Genomic DNA, 26,939 nt, shown 5'->3' on the forward strand with positions numbered 1-26,939 from the left:
ACAGTTTTTGTCCACATGAGGAAGCCTTCTTGTTTTTCCGACACAGACAATTTGTGTGCGAGTGTGTGAGGTTCTGCTGTGGCGGTGACAAAGTAGTGTGAGCTTCATTAGACCTTATTAGTAGTCATGGCAGATTTAATGATAGTGTGTGTGGGTGCGTGTGTGTGTGTGTGTGTGGTTTCACTGTGGTGGTGGCGGCAAAGTGATGCGAGCTTCATCAGAGGTTATTATAGTAGTCAAAATAAATGCAACGATGCGTGTGTGTGTGTGTGTGTGAGAAGCAGAGCAGGACACGTGACTTGTGTAAACAACTTTCATTATTAACTATTTTTGAGCTTGCCATTTTGAAATTTGGCACGCGTCTATCTTAGTTTGCCACGTTGGCTCGACGTCGCCATTTTCGTGTCAATTTGTTAATTCTCAGAGGTTCTTTCTTGCTTTCTGCCATTTTGCTTTGATGCTGCCTTTTTCATCTCAGTTTTTGGTCATTTCCCGATTTGGAATGTTTTGAAAATTCAGCCCCCTGAAGTCGGTTTCACTTGACATCATGAAACGTGGTGGGCATGACAATCACGAGTAGACCCACAAAAAAAAAGTCTCCGCAATCCATGCGTTGACATCATTCATTTTGCGTATGTTGCCTAGTATACAAAATGCAAAATATGGAACATTTCCTTCGTCATTCTTAATGAACACGGCGTCATCACCGGCGAGAGCGAGAGAGACTGACGCAGCTATTCGCGCGGCGACATCATCATCATCATCCTCCTCCTCCTCCTCATCCTCATCATCATCATCCTCATCATCATCCACTGAGCGCGATGTGAGGCTGAGCCGCGCCGCACACGAGCGACTACCGGCGGCGTGCTCGTGCTTGGCTCTCCCGCTCGCTTCCATTCTGCTGCTCCGGAGAGCCAAGAGGAGGAGAAGAAGGAGGAGGCGGAGGAGGAGGAGGAGGAGGAGTTGGGAGGAGGAGGAGGAGGAGGAGGAGCGGCTTTTCTTGCGCCGACGTGCCCGCTTGCCGCACGCTGCACCCGGCCATGGCCCGCACGGCGGATCGGTCCTGCACGGCAGCAAAGCGTGAGTTCACATTTCATCCCCGTCTCTTTGCACCTCCACGTCGCTCGTGGACGCGCAGCCATGTTGGCTTGCTCTCGCAGCACACACACACTCGTGGACACGCGCACGCGCGCCCACAGCGGCATGTCACGGTACAAAACGTTCGGAATATATTTCTCCTTATGATTATTTTTACGTGCTTTTAGTACATGACTGCAACTTGAGTGGCATACGCAGGCAGGATGATATTTGGGAGGATGGAGAGCGCCACTCTGCAAAAGTAGCCCACGTTTGGCACTGGAGTAGTTGCAGGCAGGAGACAAGAGGAGCTCACAACATCTTGAGCAACCCAGTCTTGAACGTCACAAAGTTAATCACAAAGGTGAACTTTGCGGGCATGAATGATGACAAAAGAATCAACAAACAGAGGGACTCAACTACTTGTGGATAGAGATCCTAACGGATCAGAGAAAATACCTGGGGAGTGGTGAAATACACCCCCTAGTGGTTATGGGGAAGCATTGCGAGGACGTCACAGCAAGCCGACTATAACTAATTAATGTTATCGCAATATTTTCCATAATTGATCGTGCTTGGTCGTATTTTTCAAGTATAATCTTTTACGAAGCTTGGAAAAGATATCTCTACTTGAGTAAAATCTTGGAATTCATGTGGGAAAAAAATTCTATTTCTATTCAAAGACGGTTTTAATTGCTTTCTTTGACCCTTGAATACGATGCTTTTCCTGTGAAATACATAACTGTTGAACGACACACCAAAGACGTACAACTAATACGGTATTCGAATTTGGCTTTGCAAAGTGCGCAAATTATTTCGGGGTCCTCCGATGAAGCGGTTGAGCAACTTTCTCGAGTAAAACTACGTAAAAGTCCCGTCTTTGCACCGGTGACTCTCCTCCAAGTTTGGTTGCCAATTAAGTGAGCAGGGGTCAGCTGCCACAGGAAGTGAATAAAACTAACTGAGCGTCCGTTATTTGTCATCTGTGTGCAGCACGGGTGCCCTTCCGTTGTCCGTCATTCGCCTTTTTTTTCGGGGGGTCGATTCCGACTGCAAACTTCAATAGCATGTGTTCTGGGTGATGGGTTCGTGTAGCACGATACTACCGATGTAATTGATTGTTTTTTGGGGCGGGGGGACTCAGTGTTGTCATTGCAGAGGATTTGTCAGCTTTTATTTTGAGCTGCTTGATGCCAGCTGCCCCTTTGTATTTGTGAGTGCATGTGCGTGTGTGTGTGTGTGTGTGTGTGTGTGTGCGCGTGTGGCACTGACGCAATCAGGGTGAGAAAATTGCCCACTAAGCAGCAGATGTGTCGGCTCGGTGGAATGATGCTGAATGGCGGCACAGCTGTCAACAAGCAGGCCTCGTTCTTGTTGCTCAGGTGCTTCCGTTTATGCACCCCTGGTGGGCGGGGGGGCCGTGCAACACTGATGTGAAGCAGTAAACAGAAAACCGCACTAAGCGTTGGTTTGACGGGATGGCGTTCTCGTCGGCAGTGCATTTGCAGCTTAGTTGCTCGGCTGCATGCAACACAGGTGCGAAGCACTTTTTCGCCGTGCCAATGCCACAACATATTACGTCAGGAGACTAACCCTAACCCGAAAATGATGCTTATACAAATAAATGTTAGCTCAACAATTGTATGGTAACAGTGCCCGTCCAATTCAAATGAATGGAAAATGTGAGTAGACGACACAACAAACATCACTTTCACTGCGAAGTAACCTTGTCAACTGATCACGGTGGAATGTTGTAAAGTTCGCTGCCGCCATCTAGTGGTAGAGTGTCTTGTAAGCTACATTTTAGCGCGCAACACAAAGCAAAATCAATCCATCCATCAATCGACCCATCTTGAAAAAACTCCTCAAGTTAGGACTGACCGCCAAAAGTGCTAATAAAGCTATCGCTGATATTGTCGCTAGCTAGCTATAGCTAGCTGCGTAATTGACCTGAATGCCCTTTTCAGCAGCTGTGTCGGGGCTGCTCAGGGGGCGGAGCTTGGACACAACATAGGAGATCGCTTATCGCACTCCGCCGCAGCAGCAGCACTGCTGGGCACGCCGCACGCACTCTCACACAAACTACGCGCACACACAGTAGAAGTAAAGCTCGCATCATTTCATTTCTCTCGACTGTGTTCAACTCTCGCTCAGTATGTTGCCCGCCCGCCCGCCCCTCGGCTCTCGTAGTACAACGTGAGAGTAAGTACAAGAAAGCGCTTTATGTAAGACGCTTTGACAAACTCCAGAAGAAGAAAAAGAGAGATCCGAGATCCGCCGATGCAACGAAGACTCTTTGTATGAGAGCGACGTCACTGAGGGCGCGCTATTGAAACGCTCTCACACATACGACTGAAAACGATGTCATACACAATTATTCACTCACACACACAAAGGCGAGTTTTCAAGTGCACACGGTACTGAAATGCTCTCTCAGGAATCTCTTCCGTACACTTCTCCTCTCATGGTAAAAAAAAACCAGTGAAACTCTCTCGACCACAACTGAAACCCTTCAATGCCGAATGAATACTGGATTTTATTGCCCGTTTAATTTCACACTTGACGGGCGGGCGGGCCCACAAATGGTCATTTCCCCTGACTATCAAACACCGCCGTGCACATTTTCCAGATGTTTGTCGCTGGATTGATTTTCGGGTCTCCCCGGTCGGAGTCCGAGCATCTCTTTGAGTGCGCACGTGACATGCAGCCAGACAGTGGCAGTCTGGCGGCTCGCGTTGCGCCGAGAAAACGCTGACGCACGCGTCTCCAAGCTGCTCCCGTGCCAAAAGCGACTCTTTGATGATTTGTGGAAACAACACCTCCACCGTGAGCAGCAGCGAGTGGGAAGACGCTCGCGTGCAGATTGCGGGTTCGCCGCCTTTTTCGCTTAGCATGGCTGCCTCACACTTCCAAAAGGACATTTTTTTTTTTGTCCATACCTGTCCTGACTTTAACTAGTGAACAGTAATTTTATTTTTTATTTTTTATACCTTATGTACCCTGATATTGGCTGGCGGCCAGTCCATTGTTCATCTACGTACGCATAAGTTGCCTTACAACCGGGGGTTATAATCGTTTTGGAATTTTCATGAGTTAGTTTGTTTTGAGCTACGTTTTTTTAAATTGAGCTTTAATTCATTTTCAGATCGTTTGTTAGGTGTTTATTAGTTTTACTTTTTTTTTTTTTTGCAATTGCTTCATTTCAATTTAGGTTTTATTCGCTTTAGTATTAGTTTTAGTTTTTTTTTTAGAAATGTGTTTTTTGTGTATTTGTGCGCAAAAAAACCCCCCAAAAAACATTACGGTATCGGTATGCATTGAGTAGTATTTACCTTAACAAAAGTACGCCTTTAAAAACAACCATCCACAAATCAAATACAGATACTGCACAACAAGTCCACAGACTTTGAGGTACAATAAGTGCAGTAGTGCGTAATACTGCTTCTAAAGTTAGCCGCATGACAACCAGACGTCACGTCTTGAATAAAGCAAGGACGCTCTTGGCTTTCCAGCCCTTGTTTGCCAAGCTGACGACTCCTAAAGTGGATTTGTGGCTTGAATTTGAGCGTTTCAAGCCACTTGCCCACTTGCTTTTTATCTGTGAGTCATGAATAGATTTGTCTATACGCGCCCTCACGCTGACTGTCGATCAGTCCGTTGCTCCATTACTAGCTGTAATTATCAGCCGACCTCGCGGGCTCCCTTCCCTCCGTTTTGCCTTCTTAACGATCTTCCGAGAGCGAGTATCCAGGGGAGAGGACGCGAAAGCGCCGCCGCCGCCGCCGCCGCCTTTGTGAGTTACGACCGAGCGAAGGTGCTCGGGAGCGCCGGCCGTCGCCGGGCGCCGCAACCTCCCGTCACCATGGCGACCTGGAAAGAAGACAAAGCAGGCACCCGAGCAGGCGGGGGAAACGTGCGGGGCGGGAGGAAGGAGGAGGAGGCGAGACAAAGAAAAGCCAGAGGAGGCAAGGCCATCGCTCACGCGGCAAAGAACACCCCGAAAGGCCGAACGAGGCGCTCTTTCGCAAGTCGGGAGGTGGAGGTTGCTGCTTGTACAAGTTGGACTGACTCACGGCCAGGAAACTACAACAACAACAACAACAACAAAAAATAATCTATGGAGATGTTACAGGAATGTGCAAATCCGTCAGCTTTTGAGCTGGAAAAATGCCCCGTCAGTGAACACAAAAACGCGTCTTCTCTTTTCCAAACATACTTGGAGTGGCCTGGGAAAACCGCGCTTGCTATGCTAACGGTAGGCAGCCACAAAGTGTTATTTTTGGTAAGAAAAATATCCTAGGCCTATTTCCCCACTCGTCTGCTCCCCTTGGTTTCTGTAGTCTGCGATAAGGTAGTGTACTTGCGGGAAAAACGTCCATGCTCAGCAGGGATACACTCATTTTTTTTTTTTTTTTGTGCCTTGAAGGAAGAAAAAAAAGAAAAAAAAAAAGCAGGTTACCCACTTGACTGTCGTTGCTTGCCGGACGGCCCACATTCCCAGAGAAGCGCCTAAAAATATCCACTCGCGCTTCCCAGTAGGTCCCTGCAACGTTTTGTTTCGTTATTGGTGATACAAAAAAAAAATAACAGCGCTCATGGTAACTAAAAATGGAGACGAGAGCAGCCGAGACAGTCTAATATGTGGAATAGAATTCTGTAAAACAAGAGATGAGAGCATTCTGACGACGCGGCCTAATATCGGCAATGAAAAACAGTGAGTGGAGACAAGATCATTTTGATGACGCCGGCTAATAACTGGATGGAAAACAGGCGGAAACAACATCACTCTGATAACGCCGTCTACTACCTGGAATGAAATCCAGCAAGTAGACAGACAAGAGCGTGACAATGATCATTTCTAATATCTGGACGGAGAAAAGAGCGCCCTGGTGACCCGGTCGAACATCGGGAGTGAAATTGTGGAACTAGACGGGCGACAAGAACATGCAAATGACAAATGTCTACTATCTGGAATGAAGTGCAGTAGGTGTAAAGACAGGAACATTCTGATGAAACCGTCTAATTCCTACAATGAAATCCAATAAACGGAGACAAGAAGAGCGTGCTGATGATCCAGTCCCACATCTGGAATGAAGCTCAGTAAGAGAGACTTCTGATGGCACCGTATAATATCTGGAATGAAATCCATGATGCAGACAGAGTGCAGAGATGACACTCTCTGAATGAAATACAGCGACTGTAGGCAGAGTTCCAGTCTAACATCTGGAAGGACATCCAGTAAGTAGGTGGAGACATTGGCATGCTGATGACACCGGCTAATGAAACCCTGCAGTCTAATCTAATGACTAGATGGCGACAAGAGCACACTGGCGTCGCCCTTCATTCCAGCATTGCCCGTCACGTCGTTATTGCTCCGATCGCTCATGCCGCCACGCGTGATCAAGACGCAGCAGGCCGAGGGAGGAGGAGAACACTGACGGGTCGCCATGGTTACCACGATAATAGCAATTGACACCAAGCAGATGCACTGCAATTGGGAATAACAGACAGTCAAAAGTGCCCTGCGACTGGCTGGCGACCAGTTCGGGGTGTAGTCTGCCTTCGCCCGTTGACGGCTGGGATAGGCTCCAGCAACTCCCCGCGACCCTGTATAGGATAAGCGGTTTGGAAGATGACATGACATGACAGTCAAAAGTGCCCTGTTTGCATTTAAGCACATTTCAGAGTTAGCACACCTCGGACTCCCGATCTCGGGTCAGACTCCTCCAAGTGCGCGCGCGCGGGCGCGCGTGCGTGCGCATCTTTGCCAGTGTGTGCGTCAGAGAGGGCGAACCGAACTGCGTCCTTGGACAAGGGCGCCGGCACTCATCGCAAACACTTTGGCACAAAGGCGCACGTGCGAGCAGGGCGCGCGCGCGCACACGCTCGCGCGGGCAATTTGCATTCGAGGCGCCTTTTTGTGTGACGATGCGTCGCTCGCCTCCTTCAAGCGAGCATCAGTCATGTGCGTGCGCGAGGACGGCAGCTGCTCACCTCAATGCTTAATGCATGAACTGGTGCATATACAAAGCGTGAGCGTGGGCGTCGGCGTGGGCGTCCGCTTACGTGCGAACGTAGAAATGCAGTTGCATGTGCACGTGTGCAGTTGGGCACGTGTGTGTGTGTGTGTAAAGTTTGTGCAAGTATACGTAGTGAGGGAGGTTTTTGCGTCAGAACTTTTTTTTTTTTTTTTTTTTTGCCTAATACGGGCTTAACTTTATGTGTGTGAGAGGTTTTTGGTTGTTGTCATTTATTGTTAACAAAACTAAAAAAATAAATAAATAATGAAAATACATCTTACATCTATAAAGCTAACCATAAGTCAATAATGGTAAATTATTAGGAAAAGCGCCATGGAAAGCGAATGATGTGGCATTCATTTCATTTGGTGTGCCCGCAAGCTGTGAAACAACATTTGACGGATTCACTTAATAAGGTCACAGAGGCGCTGCGTATGGATCCGCTGGATTGGATTAGTGCATCGATACTGGAGCCTCCGTGTTCCAAATATACACACACAATAAAATATTTGGGAAACAAATCAGGAACGCGCGTAACTGTTCATCTGATTACACAAGAACGCAAATCATGCGCATCGACTTGATGTTTTTTCTTCGCTAAAATACCCAAATTGCAATTTAAAAAAAGTTGAGATATTGCAAGCATCAAATCCCCCTTTTCAAATTAATGTAATGATATTCGAACAAAGAGTTTTACTGGTCTGTGATTTTAAAAGTAGTTATTCATGAATTTGTTGTGTAAATGTATTATGAGGCGATTTTACGTTTGGGTTCGCAGTCACAATGGCCCCCCGCCCGGAGGACACGACCTCCATAATTTCCCCAAATAATTGGATATGTGGACTCGTCAGACCACAGCATGCTTTTTCATTTTCTTTGCAAAATTCAATACTGAAGATTATTTGTCATACTTGCAGTAAAAACACAATCGTAGCGATGAAAATTGTACTTTGCTAGTCTGCTCCCGCATGTACAAAGAATATAAGAAAATATAAAAGAAAGAAGGGAAGATAAATGCTGAAGAAAAAAATGCAATTTAAAATACTAATTTAATCAAAAAAGAGGCTTGGTATACGATTTTGGCACAAGAAATAAGTAGTTAGCGCCAAAATGGAAATATTTATTGAATGTGTAAACATGCAGATTATTGCACAGTGTAAACATTCAAGTGAATAGGATTACAAAGGCAAAAAATATGGCACAGTGTGGTTGACGGACTGCGATGTCATTTATTCAGGAGTCTGACAGCATGTGGGTAGAAGCTGTTTTGAAAAATGTTTTGCTCAATGGATTACCACGAGATCAGGATTTGAGTGGAAAACGTTTGATACATCTCCAAGCAGCAAATGAATGAAAGTCGTCGGCGCTCAAGGCGGGGTCTACGTAAACACGATGTCTACGGATTTAGCCACATCCGCCGCCATGTGTTCACCGCTAGGTGGGCCCGAGGAGGGGACGGGGGGGGGCGCAGATGGCCTGATGCTGCACCGGCATGGAGGAAGCAGCTAGACCAAAATAGCTGTGGGGGCGGCGGCTAGCTCACGCCGCTGAGCGGCTGGAACGGCGGCAAGTGGCTGGGCCCCGTGCGACCAGTCAGCTGGCTCACCCAACCCCAGTGATGTCATCGCAGGGGGTCATCCAGTCGATCAATGATGCTTCTCTTTCATCTCATTAACATATCAGCAGTTCGGTTGGTGCACTTTCAAAACGGAATTTTCTATTGGCATCAAATAGGATTGCATTGGACTGTTTTTCATGGCCGATTCTTTAAAAGACCTTCAAAATCCGATGCCATCTGCCCACTCGTACGACATATCAATAACATTTAAGAAAAATACGGAAAATATAAAAGTATTGTACTTGTGTTAAATACAACGTAGCTCTACTTAAATATATTGCGTTGGATTAAAAAAAAAAAAGCTACGGTAATTAAACGTAGTTTGAGCAATGAATTCAGTCATTCTTTTGTATACCACCAGAGGGAGCCTGTGAACCACATCCACCGTATTAAATGTTGCAAGGCATCATATCACTGAGCACAATTTGAATGTTAACACTGTGCAATAGTATAGTCAAATAATTAAATTAATTGCACATAAAGGGTGCAGCAAAATGGTCCCTAAATATATTTTTTAAATAAAACAGTTCTTAAAGATGAGATGCAAATTATTGTACCTGAAAGTTAAATACAACTGAACTCTACTCACTCTCTACGTTTAAGCCAGCGGAACATGCACAGTTTGCAAAACTCATTCCTGAATTACAATAAAACATTTTAGGTGGATTTCTCCAATTTTTATGATTTTTTTTGCTTTCCGCGCAAAGGCCAAATCCCTGTTGCCAACAAACAGCAGGCGATTACTGTATATAAAGGTCAAGAGTCTATCGAGTCCCCCCCTGCCAAATTTAGTCCCCCTCAGATGTGCTTGCGTCTCCTTTGAAAGCAAATTGGTTCATATTTAATGAGTGTGTGTGCGCGTGTGCGTTCAGGTTGAGGCCATGCAGTCTCTGTTCGGCAGCGGCGGCGAGCTGGGCCTGCTGGGCGGGGCCGGCGAGGGCGGCGGGGGCCTGAAGGAGGACGGCTGCGGCGGCGTGGGGTGGCGCTCGCCGCCCCTCCCCGCCGCCGACGTCTACTCGGCCTCGCACTTCGCCCTGATCGCCGCCTACCAGGACATCAAGAGCCGGCTGGGCGGCCTGGAGCGCGAGAACAGCAGCATCAAGAGGAAGCTGAAGCTCTACGAGATCAAGGTGAGCGCCTTACTCGCCCGCTTGCTTCGGGGCGGATTGAAAACGGGCATCTGTACTTTCTACTCATCACTTGCTCAAAATAGGCTGGCTGCTTTTTTTTTTTAACTTCTGCTTTTTCAATTGATTTACGTTAAATGTAGCTTCCAGTACAGGGAATGCTAGCACAACACACCCTTGCTCTTCTTCTGTGGTGTCTATTTGGCGGTTGGCAAACCAGCTTAATGACACATTAGCGCCACCAACTGACATTGACCTGCGACTGCAAAGGCAATGATGGTGGCCAGGATATGGGATGTTTGCTGCTGCCGTCTAGTGGCGGGGGTCTGAAGTGCATGCATATAAAAAAAAAACCTCCCAATCTCTCAAACCAAGGCACTCTTATCTCAAGGCATGAGTATTTTTGCCACCTTGTGGGCTTTCTGATGGCCGCCACCACAGGGAATAAATCCGACAGCTTGTTTTTAACCGAGAGACACATCACGCTCTTTCGACGCGGAGGCGGAAAAAAAAAAAAAAAAGAAACAAAAAAAGGAAAAATATTTACAACTAAAAAAGGAGTCAGGAGGTCGTCACATGACTCACAGCAGATGGCAACTCTTCTTCACGCCTTCCGAAAACATATTTGTACGTGGACAAACTATGGACGATTTGAAAGGAACAAATGCATGCTGGCGCTGTTGATGACGTCGACGTTGATGTCGATGTTGTATCGCAGCCGCCAGGCAGTGAATCTATTTTTGCGGCCTTGAAAGAAATAATCGCATATTAAATCGCAATCGCAATATTGAGGAGGGAAAAGCCCCCAATCACAATGAGACTCCTTTTCAAAACTGTTCAGCCCTACATTCAAATTCCCTTTTTTTTTTTTTTTTTCTGTGGTGTGTCAAATTTTTCAGGATATATTTGTCACTTTCTATCAACTTTAATGTGTGAAGCGCCTGGTTGTGTGTTATCCAATTGAATTCAATTGAAATGTTGCACCTTCAGCACCCCGGACAGAGCCACGGCTCCGCAAGGGGTCCGCTTTCACCCCCACTCCATTGCTTTCCAGCAATGAGCCCCGTCCATGTGGGTGGTTGCCATAGCAACGCCGTCCCAATCTATCACAGCCAGCGTTGCGCGCACTTCGTCATCGTCAACGTGGCCTCAGACGCCCTCAGCAACGAAAATGTCTTCCTCATCCAGGACTTCCTGGAAAAACACCGGCAGACTTTTTTTTTTTTTTTTTTTTCTTTCTTTCCCTTCGCTTTGCTCGTTCATTCCCACACCCCGCATCCTCCTCCAAATAGAAAACGCTCCGCCCCCCCTTTTTCTTTTAGCGTTCTGCCTGCTTTCTTCTCTCCCTCCCACGCCATTCCATTACGCCGGCTCTCGCCGTTAACCACCCCCCCCCCCCCCCCCCCGAATTGCTGCACGCCAGCTCGCAAGCAAGAACTGCCGTGGACTGGCAACCGGTCCAAGGGGTACTCCGCCTCTGGCCCAAATTCAGCAGGCATAGGCCCTATGGAGGTGCCATAGAAAGCAAATGAATAGATTTACACAGAGGTTTTCCTCAAGATGTTTTCCTCAACCCAAATAATGAATAATAATCCACCTACTGGGACTAAGAGGATTTTTTTTTTTTTTTTTTTATTATTTACTCCCTCGACAAGAGCACTACACATAATCCTGTTAGCAAGTGTGCTCAAAGCCCACAGAGGCAGATAAGTATTTAGAGGGTGGGCTGGGGGGTGCGGGTGGAGCTGGCGGGGGCTGAAGCTTCGTCTCACCACATGATTCACCACTTTAGAAAAAAAAAAAAAAAAAAAAAAAAGAAGATATTTCGTGCTCAAGATGCACTCTTGTTGTACTTTCTTTTTGTTGGAGTTGTGCGTTTTGGCGGGTTTGGTCTCTGGGGCCCCTCAGTGCCTTTCGCTGTTTAACTGAGCAAAGACAGGAAGGAAGCAGTTTGGCTAAATGGAAAAAGGTAGTTAAAGGCAGTCCTCACGCGGCCGGCGCACAGAGCGAAAGGGGGAAAAGGGGGGGGGGGGGGGGTTGAGTAAAAAAAAAAAAACAAAATAAAATGCCCCAAGCTGACGGAAGGCATTCTAAATGCAAATGCGCTCGTTTATGTTGCTTACATAACACGTCTCTCATGTTGGGAACGAGTCCACTTTAACTCTCCGACTGCACTCATGTACATTTCGCACGCAGCACTCACTCACCCGGCATATATAAATATACGTTATTGCGCAAGTTCACATTTGCTGCATGCATAGTTTAGTGAAGGTTGTTTTTCTAACTGACATGCAGGCTTCACTTGTATGGAAAATTGGTCCCAAAAAGTAAAAAAACAAAAAAAACAAAACAATAATAAATAAATTGTTTTTGACCCTTTTATGCATGAATTATGATTTGGTGATATGATTTATAGTATAAAGATTTTTTTGGGGGGGGATTAATGAATATAGGCGAGGGCAACTTTTAAATAGCTGTGGTGAGCAATGTGCTTGAGAGGGTTACATTTGAAAAATATTTGGGATAGGAATCAACTGAGCAGTTTGAATGAGTCAAAATAGTAAGAAATTAGATGGAGAAAAAAAAATTGGGATTTTATTCTGCAATTTAGAAACAAAATCGGAACAGGATTAAGTCAGACAGTTTAAAGTTGAAACAAATTTTGGGGGGTAAAAACTTTTGGGGGCTTTTACTTTGAAATTTGGTGGTGGTTGAATCGGAATGATATGAACAGTTTACTTTTGGAATCATCATGCAATTTGGGTGTTTTATTTTGAAAATTGAAACTATTCGTGCATCATGATTGGGGCTCCATCTGGTGTGTGTGACTTGGCCACCGGGGGCAGTAGAATGCAATCACGCAGACACAAACCAAAAAGAGTTTCACAACTATTTTAAGCGACCCAGTAAGCTGCAGTAACATGACTCGTTCTTTGCGGAGGATAAAGAATATATGCCCATGAGTACTTTTATATTGTCTGATTGTTTGTTGCTGTACAAAAACGTGTAGGCCGGGTCGCTTGCATTGAGCAAACTGAACTGAAAAGTTTGATTAAAAGTGTACATTTTGTTACTTTGTAAAACTACAAACTAGGAAATAAAAGAATCATATTTAATGAGGGGCAGCGCAGTGTGCGAGTGGTTTGCTCGTCTGCCTCACGGCAGGTTATGTTGTTGTCATTGTATTTATGTGTTAGTTCGCTGACAATGATGCGTCTTCCCCAAAGAGAAATCGAGAGTAGCAACACGAGTACCACGTGTTGTTTTTCACCACAGAGCTCCGTCAATGGACCCCTACGCAGTCACAGCGTGTAAATTCACGCTTGAAATATATACATAGCACACACACACAACAAATCCGCACTACACCCCCATGTGTGTATTTATCCACGAAAAAAAAAAAAAAAAAAATCCAGTCTATTTTTGCTCCAAATGCAGAGCAAACCAAATAAAAGAGTCATCAAGTAGCTGGGTGATTTTTCTGCAGATTTTTGTACAACTTTTCACCAGAGTCATTCGGGATTTTACATGATAGTTTTTTTTTTTTTCATATCATTTTGCCTTTTCTTTTTCAAATGTAGTCAGAGTTGGCACAGATTTGTTTGCTGTTGTCTTTTTGTTTCTTGTCAAAAATGCTACTTTTAAGTTGAAGTTCTATTAGTTTTAGTACTGGATTATTTTCTGTGAAATAAAATTTTTATCGTCCATTTTCTAATCGGCGCATCTCCCGCTGTGCGTTGCCAGTTCCCGATGATCAGCGAGTTCGGCGAGGACGCCAACTCGTACTGCTCCTTCGAGAGCAAAGAGACGGCCCTGCTGCACTCGGAGAACGACAACCTGCAGCAGCGGGTCAACATCCTCACGCACGAGGTGGGGAAGCGGGCCAGACTTTGAGGAAAATTAAGCACATTTTTTTCTTCAAATTCCCACCAGAGGTTGTGAATTGGCTAGCTATCTAAATGTGTGAACGGGCACCCGCGGCAGCCACACTCGACGGGTTTTTCCACATAGCAAAGGGACCCAGACGGCTGCAGTGTGAAGAAGACATGAGAAGGGAAGCAGCGTCATGTGACCGGTGAAGACCGCTAGAGGGCGGTAGAGAGCAACAGAAATGTTTGCAAGCCAGATGACGTGAAGCAATTTTAGGATTTGCTATAGGCTCCAATTGATTTAGGACTAGGGTTCAAATGGTTTGGGGGTTTTCTTAATCGTTACTTTTCGTTTCGTTTGGACTTTTGTTTCTTAGTTTCAATTAGTGTATTGAGCAGTTTTCATCATTTAGGTTGTTTTTAGGAATACTTTGTTTTGTAGTTATCTTTTTGATATATAGCGATAAAGAAAATGTAAGGTAATATTCAATAAACTACAACTCCCAAAAGGCTGTTTGACCTTCCGCCTTCTGTACAGAGAATACTGGAAAAAATCGGTTAAAAATGAAGCCCGAAAGCTGACATATGACATTAATTGACAAAGATGAAAACAAAGGACATTTTTGCTTTGACATAGTTAGCTTAGTTTGTTTTATTAGTTTCAGTTCATTTTCTTTTTGAAAGCATTTTCATAAGAAGGCTTGACAAGTCATGCCTGGTCATTAGTACAACCGATGCTTGAATTTCACTGTCTCTACCTTCTCCATTTGCACATTTTTTTGTCCTTTTTTAAAAAAAAAATATTATTATTATGAAATTGCCTTATTTGTCGGTAGCATTTATTGCCGAATGGGCCCGCCTGCTTTGGTTGCGATCAAAATTGGATGACTTGACTTCAGGCACATGCTGCTGCTCGAGTTTTGAAGCAGAAGAGGAAAGCGGAAAGGAAATCGGCGGCTGTTCGGCTTGTGACTGACTCACGTGGAGCAAGTCTTCTAATGAGGGCGCGCTGCAAACAAGGCAAAGCGTCCTGGGACGCGTTAAGTGTTGAATCTGACGAACATATTGGAGCTGCTGCGTGTCCTAAAAGGACCTCCTCCTCTTACACAACATCTCCCTCGCTGCATTGCTGGCCTCTTTCTCGTTGCCTGACTTTTTTTTTGTTTTTTTTTTTTTCCCGTTTTCTTCTTCTTGGTGGAGAAGTTGGACAAAGCGAAGTAAAAAGTCTTTTGCGTTTGCTGGTCTTTGCTCTCCGCAGCTGCAGAAGAGGAAGGAGCGCGAGGAGCAGCTGGAGGATGTGATCCAGGCCTATGAGAAGATCCACATGGAGAAGAGCAACGTCCAGAGGGACCTGGACAAGATGGTCTCCGTCCGCTCGTCTGGGCCCGCTCGCGTGGCTGTCGCCGTTGATCATGTGACCTATTGCGCTTGCAGACGGGCCTGGTGGAGAAGCACGTGGAGCGCATCCTGGGCCTGGAGGCGGCGCTGCGGCAACGGGACAATTCTCTGCACAAGCTCAACGTGCAGCTGCACAGCAAAGACATGCAGTACCTGCAGCTGCACGCGGGGCCCGACGCGCACAGTGGGTGTCAGCGCCCGGCAACTCAGGGTGTCCCGATACTTTTGTCCGAATTGCGTTCAGACACTTCCTGTATACGTGTCCCAATATTTTTGTCCAAACTCCACGTTTTCCCTCCATTTCTTGTGGGGTGTCCCAAGACTTTAAAAAAAAAAAAAAAGATACATTATTTTCTAGGGATGAATCGAAAATCGATTAAAAATCGATTCGCCCCGATTAATTGATTCAATTAATCGAAAAATGAATTGAGTTGATTCAATTCATCTGGAAAATGATGTCTTTTTTCATTCCAGATGCATGGCACGTTCTGAATGTGTAGATCAAATGACGCTTTTGCGCCAAACATCACTGCGTATTGCGTTGGTGGATGGCTGCAGAACCACACTAGTGCACAGAGACAAGCGTGGTAGCCATTTTTTTAAAAATCCAATCGAATCGAAAATGGGGAACTGAAAATCGAAAACGGAATCGAATCGGGGCTTGAGTGAATCGTTACATCCCTATCATCTTCACTTCACGGTGGTGTCCCAATACTTTTGTCCATACTTCCTGTTTGTATCCCAATACTGTCGTCCATCGGCCACATTTTCACTTTTTGTCAGCGTCTCGATACTTTTGTCCAAACTCCACATGTGTCCTCCCTTCCTGTTGGTGTCCCCAATACTTTTTGTTCCTTTTTTTTCCCCCCCGTCATTTCCATCCAGTGCTGGACTGTCCCGCCATGACGCTGCAGAGCTCGCGCAGCCTGGACGCGCTGTCCGACCTGAAGGTGCAGCGGCTGGAGGCCGAGCTGGAGGGGGCGCGGCACGAGGCGCAGGGGGCGTGCCAGCGGGAGGAGGAGCTGAAGGCGCAGTGCGAGCGCCTCAAGGAGGACGTGAGGCAGCTGCAGGGCGGCCAGCGGGACCGGGTGAGAGACAGCCGAGTTTTTTTTTTTACCCCTTCTGAGATTTGCTTCATTTTGTGCTGAGGCCAAAAAAGCTTTGAAAAAGATTCCAGCAAGTTTTTTTGGTTTTTTTGGCTGAGCTTCATCTCTCACTAGCATACAGTGGAATTAAAAATAATACAATATTTCTGAATACGGCATTTTTTTTTTTTGCTTTTACTTGCTAGCGCAGACTTGATATGAGAGCTCGTGGAAGTTTACTGTCAAACTAAACATAAAACAGCTGCGAACGGCTATGACGTGCCCTCGCAGGTGAGTACGTTGGGGTGCTGGCACGCTGGAATTGGAATTTGGGGAAAAGGGCACAACAAACCTCTCACATATGGATTCTGTTTAATTGCCAGGCCTGATGTGGCTGCAAAGTTTCATGAATTTTCATGTATGTTTAGACCCTCATCTGTGGTCTCTTCTTACCACCGTTGCCTCGCAGTGGTTGCCTAATCCAACCTTGTGTATTCAAAATCACAAAGCTGACCTTTCAGTCCGCTAGCTCGATGCTAATGCTAAAACGCATCTGCGTTGAGGCGCTTTAAAGCGTTAAGCTGCAGCGTGAACACAAACGTTGCAACGTAGACAGACAATATAACAGTACTTAGTCATATTCTTCATCCTCTGCATAGAAAGACTAATATTAGTGCTGTACCGATGAGCTGAGAGAGGATCTAGATGGCCAAGATGGACACAGCAGTTGGAGCGGCACTAATCGATGTTTTTTTTTTTTTCTTCAATTAGCCAAAGCTATTTCCCGACTAAATGAAGCTCCTCCCCCACCCCACAGTCCAACATAGGTGCTTGGGTATGGAGGGTATTTCCTGTGTGTTTATCTTGTCCCCCAAAATACATACATTCATAATAAAAAATAAAGAAATCGATCACTCGTGGGGTTTTTTTTTTGCCTCTGCGGCGCGCAGCCTAAGCTAATTTCACGCCCTACTTTGGCAGGAGATGTCGTCGCCGTGCAAGCAGTGCGACGTGGAGTGGATCAAGAAGGTGGGAGACGAGCAGTAAGTGAAGGGAGGGGGGCGGGCAAGGATGGACCGAGATGGAAAGCGCGGTGGGGCAAAGTACGGCCAGCACTCCTGTAACCGTCGCTACGTTCATTGAGCTGCTCTTTTTTTTTTTTTTTTTTTTTTTTCCTGTAATTGAAATGTGTCAACCTCAAGAAATCATTTGTTCAGTGATTGGCCGGATAATAACAAAACGTAGCCCAAAACTAAAAATGAAATTGGCGAAAAAAAAAAAAAAATACCATACCGCAGGTACTTGAGTGAACGGACTCCCACTCAGCGAAAGCCAACAAAGGTTTGAAGGGTAGAAACATGAAAGTAAAGAATGACTGTGTGTGTGTGTGTGTGTGTGAGTGCGTGTGTGTGCGGCTCCTTTCGATTTCCTTTCCAGGCCACTGCCATTGCTTGGTTTTACTCACTGCTTGCATATCCTCCCACTGAGAGCCCCCCGAAGCCTTCTTGTAATTTAGAACATTTAGTGTAAACGGCGCAACTCTTGAGACGAGACTCAGAAGATGTAATTTATAGTAAATATGACCACACTTTTTAATTGTTCACTTCTTGCAGGTGTCCCAAAGCATTTGTCCAAATTCCTTTTTTTTTTTTTCCCTCCGCTCAATTTTCTAAAAGTGTTTGAATATTTTTGCCCACATTTTCTTCACGTTGCCCATCCTGCGTGGGTCGCACTACTTTTGTCCAAACACCACATTTTTGTCCCCAGCAAACTTCCCTGCAAGGTGTCCAAATACTTTTGTATACTTTACTTCTTATTTATTTTTTCTTATCATATTTTGGAGGCGGTTGTCCCAAGACGGCTGTTCAAAAGCCACATTTTATAAAAAATAACACCATTTTGGGTCAAAAATGGACCGATACACAAATTGGGTCAATTTGACCCACGTTTTTTTTTTTGCATTGTTTTGTACACAACAGCCCATTTTTGGGGTTGTTTTTGCAGAAAACAACCAAGAAAGTTGGGTCAAATTGACCCAAGTTATGGATCGGTCCATTTTTGACCCAAAATGGTGTTATTTTTTACCCAACTGTTTTTAGTGCGCAAGGAAACTATTTGTAAAACAAGTAATTGAGAAAATGAAAGGATGTATGTGTGCACGTACCCCACCAAAAAAAAGAGACCCCCGGTGAATGTTGGGGGTTGAGCTATGATTCATCTCAAGCTGGCCAGTAAAGAGCCAGTAGTGGGCGTGATGACCTTTTTATTTGTCATGACCTTTTTAAATGGTCACCCCTTTACTACCCCAAAGTGTAAAAAGGCAATAATTATACAAAAAAAAAAAAAAAAAAAATCGACATGGTTAATCATTTTGGGGGGGAAAACAAAAACAGTTCCATGGTTTGTCCAACCATGCTCTAGCGCCCGATTTCCTTTTTTTTCTAAATTGTACGACTTTTTGGTACAAAGCAGCGAGGGCGAAAAAAGTGCCGACAGTGTTTCCAGAAAACACGAAATACTTTAAGAAACGTCAAATTCCTGATTGAAGAAATGAGTCAAAGCTGGTGATCTTTGCAGTCAAATGGCTTCTTGTAATCAGCGTCGTCACCCTGCATGAGTCAAATTCTGTGAAACGTGCGCGCGTGTGTGTGCGCGCGCGTCATGTGGAATCACAACCTCATCAATGAGGGTCTGCCGTCCGATTGGAAAGACGTCTTTTAAGGCAGGCCGCTTCATTTTACGCCATCTCGTGAGCGCCGATACAAAAAAAAAAAAAAAGAAAAAAAGACAACTTTTGATGTGAACCCCACATGCAGCTGGGAATTTTTTTTTTTTTCTCCCCGCGGAACCTTTCCTCAACTATTTGCCAAACAAAAACAACACCTATTCGCAGTTTTGTCGCCAAAACCTGGGCCGATAGGAAAGTAGTCATTTGTGTCACGGAAGTATGCTGAGCGCATGCATTTTGACAGAGACTACTCACATTATATCCTATTTGGGAGGAGCCAAGTTTAGCCCGGGCCGTTGAGGGGTGTTATCATCTGTAAGCCATTTATTTTTTAAGGAGAATCTTTGTAGGATGAGTTTGCGATGGCATTTAAGCGTTTTGGGATGATCGTTTGTCCTCCATTTAGTTTTAGGCAATGATGTCATAGTGCGGTTCAATGATGGAAAATAACGGAAAGGCGTCCCTACGTGCGTGTCCCGATTTGTTTTTCTTTTTTTTTTTTTTTTTTTTCTTCCTCCAGGGTCAACTTGGCGCTGGCCTACACGGAGCTGACGGAGGAGCTGAGTCGCCTGCGAGCGCTGAGCTCCAAGCAGACGGAGATCCTGAGGAAGGCCTCGCAAGAGCAGCACAGCCCCGGTGAGCCAACCGCAAAGACGCGCGACGGAGACGCTCGAAGATCGGCGCGTTCATATGCGCAACGTCGAATGCACGCGAGCGCGTTCAAGGAGCGGCGCGGGGTGTCAACACCTCCCTTTTGACACCTCCGCCCATCTGATGGCAGAGAACGCGTCTCCTTTTTCAGGAAGCATCAGACATGTGCTTTCGCTAGATAACAGCAGATGTAGAAAAAACGCTGCAGAAAAAAAAAAAAAAAAAAAAACCCCGCAAAAAAAATCGGAAGAAATTGCAAGTAAAGGCTGAAAGGCTGAATGAAAAGACAGGAAATGATGTGGATGATGTACAATGAGCGGAGCATTACAATCGGCGCATATGCGTGCAAACTGGTGGTCAATACGTGGAAATTTTGTGGTAGGGATATGAAGGACGGATTCAAGTTGAAACGGTTTGAATCGGCCAAAAGATATAGAAATGAAAGGCAAACAAACAAAAAAATGGGATTTTATTTTAAAATTTTGACAACGTTTTGCGGCAGGGTTAAAGTTGAACGGTATGAAGTTGGAATGATCTGAAATTAGAGTAGAAAGACAAAAATGTGTTCGATTCGATCGTATTTTGGATTCGTTTTTGTGGTGCAATTGTTGATTTTGGGGGGAAAATAGGAATTGTTAGCAGATTGAAGATCGTTCCCAAGGTGAACTGAATGGGCGGAATGTTTGGAATTTCAAATGATGCAAATCTGTTTTTGTTGAAGGTGTCATGAGGGAATGAATATTTTTTTTTTTTTGGTGGCAATTTTATTGGTGGAAAATGTAAAATATTGCCGTGTGTTAATTTTTGTGATGTTGAAGAAAGATGGTGAAATGGTGTGAATCAATGAATGAATGTGGGAAAAGAAGTGATGAATGTTGAATATGTGAATTTGGGTAATTTTTGGTCAAAAATGAGGACATTTTGGTGTGCATGAAAGTGTTGAGAAATGTTGAAGAGGTGAATTGATTTTTTTTTTTTTAATTTTGAGCTGGAACGATGTGAAACCTGTTTGTTGAATGTGACATTGGGAATGAATGGCAATTTTTGGTGCGCAAAATGTGAAATTTTTGCGCGGAACTCTCAAAAGTCCTACAAAAACTGATGTGCGCTAACGGTGTGGTTGCAGTCCAGCTGCACTCTCCCATCCACCACCAGCGCCACTCGCCCGGCTCCCAGCGCCACTCGCCCATCTCCCAGCGCCACTCGCCGGTGGCGCCGCAGCCGCCCGCGCACCACTCGCCCATCCAGCAGCGGCGCTCGCCCGTGCTGCAGCGCCTCTCGCCCGACACGCACCGCCGCTCGCCCCTGCTGGACGTCGGCGAGGCGGGCCCGGCCTCGTACTCGTGCCGCCCGCCCAGCCAGCACCTCCGCGCCAGCTTCCAGGGCCGCCGCAGCTACTCGGAAGTGACCGACCCGTCGGCGTACCAGTGCCCGCCGCGCTTCTCGCTGGACGCCGTGTCCACGCTGCCTAAGCCCCGCCCCTTTGCGGAGGGCTACCCCAAACAGACGTCCCAGCACTCGCCTCACGGCGGCCCGCAGCACAGAGGGGCGTCGTCGCCCCACCAGGGCGTCGGCGGGGGAGATGAGAGCGCCATGCGCCACCCCAGGGAGATGCCCTTTCCCCTGCGCTTTGAGCCGGCGCCGCCCTCCACGCAGGCCCCGCCCCCGCCGCCGCCGCAGTCTTCCGAAGACGAGGAGGAGTGGACCTGCCCGCATCCCATCAGCCCGCCCAGGACGCTGGGCGTGCTCTCCGCCGCCGTGCCCGGGGGCACCATGAGGGGTCCGGCGTCCTGCTCAACCTTCCCCGCCCCCCAGTGCCCCAACGCCATGGGCTGCCACCCCCAGCCCGGCTACATATCGGCCGAGCATGCTCAGTCGTGGCCCTCCATCAATGTGAGTGTTGACCCTCCATGTTTGCGTTTGTATTTCTGCGAGCTAGCCTTGTTAGCATGCTAAAAAAAATGTCGCTAACATGTGGTATCTATAGACAACCTAAATTCTTTATTTTGGGGGTAGGACGCTTTTCATTTTATCCGGTTGGATATGTTCCAGACCCATTCAACTTCTTATAACCCACTTTAAAAAAAATTCCTGAGCGCACTCTGGCTCGCACTTGCTTGACGTGTTTGAATGTCACTCCCAGTCGTACGTTCACCATAAATTTGACTCATCAAACAAAATACTTAAACATTCGATATTTAAACACCAAAATGTTCGGCCCAACCGTATAATTTCGGCAAATGAAAGTCAGCTAGCTCAATGCTAACATATATGTGAAAGGCCATAGACGAGTTTGTGGTTTCAAGTCAGTGACGGCTGCTCAATAAAGTGGACTCAATAAAGACAAAAATGAAATCATTTAAAATATTTCGAAATAGTTGCACATCTATTTTTAGATGAGCAGGATAAATAGTATAAAGTTAATAATGAGTCAAGTTGAACTTTGGTATTTGAGATGATGAGAGGAGAACGTATTAGCGGCTCAGATTCAGAAAACAGGTCAGTCGTGATTGGTCATTGTGAGCAGTTGTGATGTCACTTTCAGTCGACAGAAGACAAAATGGCCGCCCCCGGAGATGGCTAAAAACGAGTGTATTAACACTTATTCCACAAATGCAATATTTATCAGAGTGCCCTGTTTCAACTAGTGGGCTTGCATAAAACATATTCTTAAAAAAAAAAAAAAAAAGTTTGCGTTGACTTTCGCTTTAAAGGCGATAGCGTGAGCTCAGAGATAGCATGAGTGAGTCATTATCGACTCGCCGGGTCTTATTTCCACGTGCAGAGCAGTCGTTGTGACTCACACGAGGGCGCGCGCGATGCGTAAAGTTGGCCTGCGACCACGTCGGCGTCTAACCGGCCACCTGTGTCGCTCGGCAGCTCTGGATGGAGACGGAGGAGAGCGACGTGCGGAGCTGCCCGCTGTGCCAGCTGATGTTCCCCGTCGGTTACCCCGACGACGCCCTCATCAAGCACATTGACTCCCACCTGGAGAACAGCAAGATCTGATCGCCATAGCGACCGGAGGACCACCGTCAGAGGGTTGCAGGAATTTATCTGATTTCTTTTTTTTTCAAACTTAAATGACCGAGTGGGGTAGGACATTTTTCGGAAAGTTGCAAGTAAATTTCCACGGGAATTTAAACTGAGAGATTCTTGATATATTCCAAATTGGAAACTTTCAATGGGAATGACAGGAAATTTAGCATAATTTAATGAGAAGGTAGAGTCAAGATGAGATTTTGTTTTGCCTTCCCGGTCTATTCCAATAAATTCCCATTAATTCCCGGGGAAAGTTTCCAATTTCCGGAATTTTGCAAACCTACGACCAAGCAAGATGGCCACCTGTGTTTTTTTTTGTTTTGTTTTTTCTCCGGTGCACGGCTCCATCTTTTGGATTTGTGAGTCCCGTCCCGTGCTTTTTCTGTGGCTTTCTGCTTTGTTTTGTTTTCCATGTCTTTACAAATCACGGCGGTCCAGTGGCTCTGCATGTTGGTGTCACCTTCACCGTTCAAGCTTTAAAGACGGATGCGTCCGGCATGAAACATGAACATTTGTACTCACGTTATACCTTTTACGCTTGCGGCCTGTTTAAAGAAGAGAAAAAAAAAAAAAAAAAGTATCTTAGCACTTTATGCTAGTTTTTAGCTTCTGCCGTGTGTCTGTCTCAAGCCCCCTTATATACGTGAAGATATTATTTATATTGTAAATTTGTCAAGGCAAAAAAAAAAACCCCCGAAAACAATTTATATTTTTGCAGCACGTTTGAGGCTTGTGACACAAACGTTCACGCACTGTACAGAAAAACACAGACAAGTTGCACTGGGAGTCTTCCTAAAGAAAAAAAAAAACACTGTGGACAAAAGTATTGGGTCAGTTATTGAATCCAGGCATGGGCAAACTATTTTAGTTTTTAAAAATGGCCTTATAAAAAAACAAAAAAAAACAGCTACACGTATGCGTAGTATGCAACCTCGTGTATTTTAAAATTGTATTTAAAATGTAATTGTAATTACCCAAGTATTTAATTACAACATATTTAACTGCATATGTAAATGTGCTTATTTGACTAAAGTAGCCTACTTAAAATGTTGTTTTAAATTGCATTTGAAATTGCTCATTTGAATAATGAAATTAGTTTTCAATTGTATTGTTTATAAATTACTTTTCAATTATTTGGCTAATTATCCACTCAATTAAATTCAAATACTAAACGTACACACTCTCATTCAAAAGTTTGGGGGGTTTTCCTCACTTCGTGGAGGTGTCCCAATCCCAATACTTTTGTCCATCTAGTGTACCCACACAACACGATGTCGGCCCACCGCCCACTTCAACAACAAAGAGAAAAAAAAAAAGAAAAAGAAAAGAAAGTCAACAATTTTGAGAAGCAACTTCTTCTTGATCTGCTGGTAAACCTTGATAAGAACACTGATGTCAGCTCATCTGAGGTTTTGTCGGTCACATGACCACTTCCGGCCGATTAGAGGTACCGTCTTGTTGGAGGGTGCATTTTTATTTATTTATTTTTTTGACCGTCATCTTAACGTTGCGTCCGCAAAAAACGATTTAGTAACGTTTGCTGGCGTGAAGATCCCAAAGTAAAAAGAAAAAAAAAATTAACACTTTTTTTTTCTTTTTTTTTTTTTGAAAGGGCTACTTTGCTGCCATGCACGTTGCAGGATGATGACATCACTGCAGATGATGCGGGCATTAAAAAAAAAAAAAAAAAAGTGCAATGGCCGTCAATTACAGGACAATTCTGCATCGTTGAATCCGAAAATGACGTCAGTATCTCTTGTTCGGGTCAGGTTTTTAAATGCAATTTTTTAAAAATCTGATTTTCTTACTAAATCGATGACATTTTTGCCACGTTATTCCTTGATTTTGTCATCTGAGATTTTTAAGAGAAAAAAAAAGATTCCTTATTAACTAAATGTTAGAAATGTTGCTTATTTTAAACCTAATAGTAGACTCTGATCCTGTGCCTGTAAATAAACACAGCAAATTAAGTAGACATTGAAAAATCTACAAATACAGTAAATAAAGCGTCAACTACGACCCATACATGTAAACAAAACACCTAAATGGTCGTATATCCCAAAGTTGACTTGATTGAGCAAAACCAGTGTGATATTTGGATTCAGTACATCAAAATTGTCCTAAATTGGCCAAGAAAATAAATAAACATGAAATAATAATCCTACACCAGGGATGGGCAATTGTTCCACCAGCGCTTACGAGGGAGCACATAGAGTGGCCACGCACTTACTAACCAGATTTAGGACTAAACTACCATTTTGAAACGGGGACAAAATACGTGTGAAAATTCACATATAATTGATACCCATTGGGGAAATCGTGAGGGAGTTTTGTAAACCCCCCCCCCAAAAAATCTTCCAAAAAACAATTTTTTTTCCTTTTTTTAATTTATCGAGGAGTAACCCAGAGTGTGGCTATCGGCTAAGTTGCCCATCCCTGTCTTAGACAATAAATGTGTTGTTGCTCAGTGTAATGGGACCTCATCGGAAAAAAGGTGACGTTTCTCAACTTGGTCTCGATTATCAGAAAGTGTTTACCTGGCTTGTCATCAATCCGACTTCAACTTTTCTCCCAAACTTTGACAACCACGCGTGCCAATTATCAGCGAATACGATTTGTTATTTTCTGTGCCGCCTACGCGAAGAAACTTGCCCTGGTTGTGTGCACACCCGTTGGTTTCTTTTCGTTTTCTTTATTTCTACGTTGACTCAGGAGAACTCAAAAATCCAAGCAGAGGAAGAAATCATGCTTTCCCACGACGTTTCCCCCACTCAGGAGACCAAACGGCTTTTACCTGATTGTGATGACGTTTCACAACATGACACAATGCTGCCAACGGAGACGTAACGGGACATCTCGATGTCACCTTTTTTTGTTTTTGTTTTCCTTCCCGTGTCTGTAAATAGTCCACCCAATAAACTTGCACTGGAACTCGCCTCCTTGGCTCAATTCAATTTCAATTCGCTTTTTAAAAACCTCACTAGTTTCTCCTTCATATGTTCGCACATTGGTAATGTTGTGACTCTACAATACAAGAAATCTTTTCTATAACCTCTGGAACTCAATTAGAAAAAAAATCCTAGGAAGTAAAAATAAAACTAAAATGTAGTTGCATAAGTCAACACACCCTCATAACTGGGAATTCTGAATTACCCAGTCACATGCAAGCTCATGTTAAATGGGATTAAGAACAACGATGCCACCATTTAAAGTGGCTCCAAATAACCTCCAATAAAGTTCAGATGTTCTAGTAGGCTTTTCCTGACATTTATTTTTTTTGCTTTCTAATAGCAGCCTGAAGGTTTTGATCCAAGACGTGCTATTTGGAAGTGTTCCTAATTCCATCCAACGTCACAAAAACTACATTTCAAAAATCATTGCAAAACTTTCAGTACTATTCATTTGACCTGTAAAAACAACTAAGATAATGTGGTTGCATTAGTGTGCACACCTTCTTGTAACTGGAGGCGTGGCTGTGTTCAGGATTAACCAATCGCATTCAAACTCGTTTTGCTCATCTGCCGCCGTTTAAAGTGCCTCTGATTAACCTAGAAAAAAGTCCAGGTGTTCAAGTAGGCTGTTTTTAACATTGCCCTTGAGGGCACAACTCTTCTGCCATGATAAACATTTGACAGTACATTCACTCACTGGCCACTTCATTAGGTACCCAACATAACGAAATCCAATACAAGAAAAAAAAATGTCTTTCATTTTTCAGCTCAGCCTTTACAAAGATAGTAATGTTGACTTTTAATGGACAGACAACATTAATAACCGTGTGTGATTTGTTGCTAATATTTTGAATGTCTCATGTAGCTAAATAGGTTACCCGAAACTACATTAAATGTAATGTCCTGAAGTCGTATTTTCGGGCATGATCTGAGCTTCAGTGGTGCTTTGGTTGGTATATTGTTTTTGTGTCTTATAAATATGAAGTAGTCGTGTATTATAGGCCAGTTCGGACTCTTCTAATAGGTTCTCCTCGTTTGATCTCCAACAAGTTCATAATTAGCGAGGCTCGTAAATATGCAGCGGGGGAGGAGATGTTTGTTTTTGGTGCACATTTTTTTTTTTATCAAGTGTTCAATGAACCCCTGATGCACCTCGGATGTTTTTTTTTTCTCTCTCTCGTACTAAATTTGGTTTGTACATTTTAAGAAGCGGGCCGCTAACCTCAGGAACAGGAAAAAGTGATAAAGTTCACCGCCCATCCGGGCCACAAAACCACACGGGTGTGTGTCGACCTCCAAGCATGGAAATGTTCCATCAGCTGAATGCTGACAAATGCACACGCACACGTACACTACACGAGGGTGGGCAAATC

At 44.8% G+C, this 26,939-nt stretch overlaps 1 protein-coding gene and 1 long non-coding RNA gene across 3 annotated transcripts in view; one reads left to right on the forward strand and one right to left on the reverse strand.

Moving 5' to 3' along the window:
• LOC147128849 (uncharacterized) overlaps positions 1-26,939 on the reverse strand; it is a 51,402-nt gene that overhangs the window by 1,898 nt on the left and 22,565 nt on the right. The window contains exon 5 of one of the 2 annotated variants that reach the window (XR_015082769.1): positions 10,785-11,036. The exons of the other annotated variant lie outside the window; for it this stretch is intronic. This is a non-coding gene — a long non-coding RNA (uncharacterized LOC147128849). Of the gene's footprint in view, positions 1-10,784; positions 11,037-26,939 lie in introns of those variants that run through there. 2 annotated transcript variants of the gene reach the window in all.
• Positions 689-25,551, forward strand: tbkbp1 (TBK1 binding protein 1). The gene is made up of 10 exons (XM_086017591.1): positions 689-1,080; positions 9,588-9,845; positions 13,587-13,712; positions 14,970-15,074; positions 15,146-15,293; positions 15,995-16,197; positions 17,176-17,237; positions 19,443-19,558; positions 20,700-21,466; positions 22,454-25,551. The coding sequence occupies exons 2-10, from the start codon at positions 9,597-9,599 to the stop codon at positions 22,580-22,582; spliced, it is 1,905 nt and encodes a 634-aa protein (XP_085873717.1). The 5' UTR covers positions 689-1,080; positions 9,588-9,596; the 3' UTR covers positions 22,583-25,551.

This window comes from Filicampus tigris, chromosome 19 (genome assembly GCF_054856515.1).
Source record: "Filicampus tigris isolate MCC_2025a chromosome 19, RoL_Ftig_1.0, whole genome shotgun sequence".
Taxonomy (NCBI): Eukaryota; Metazoa; Chordata; class Actinopteri; order Syngnathiformes; family Syngnathidae; genus Filicampus; species Filicampus tigris.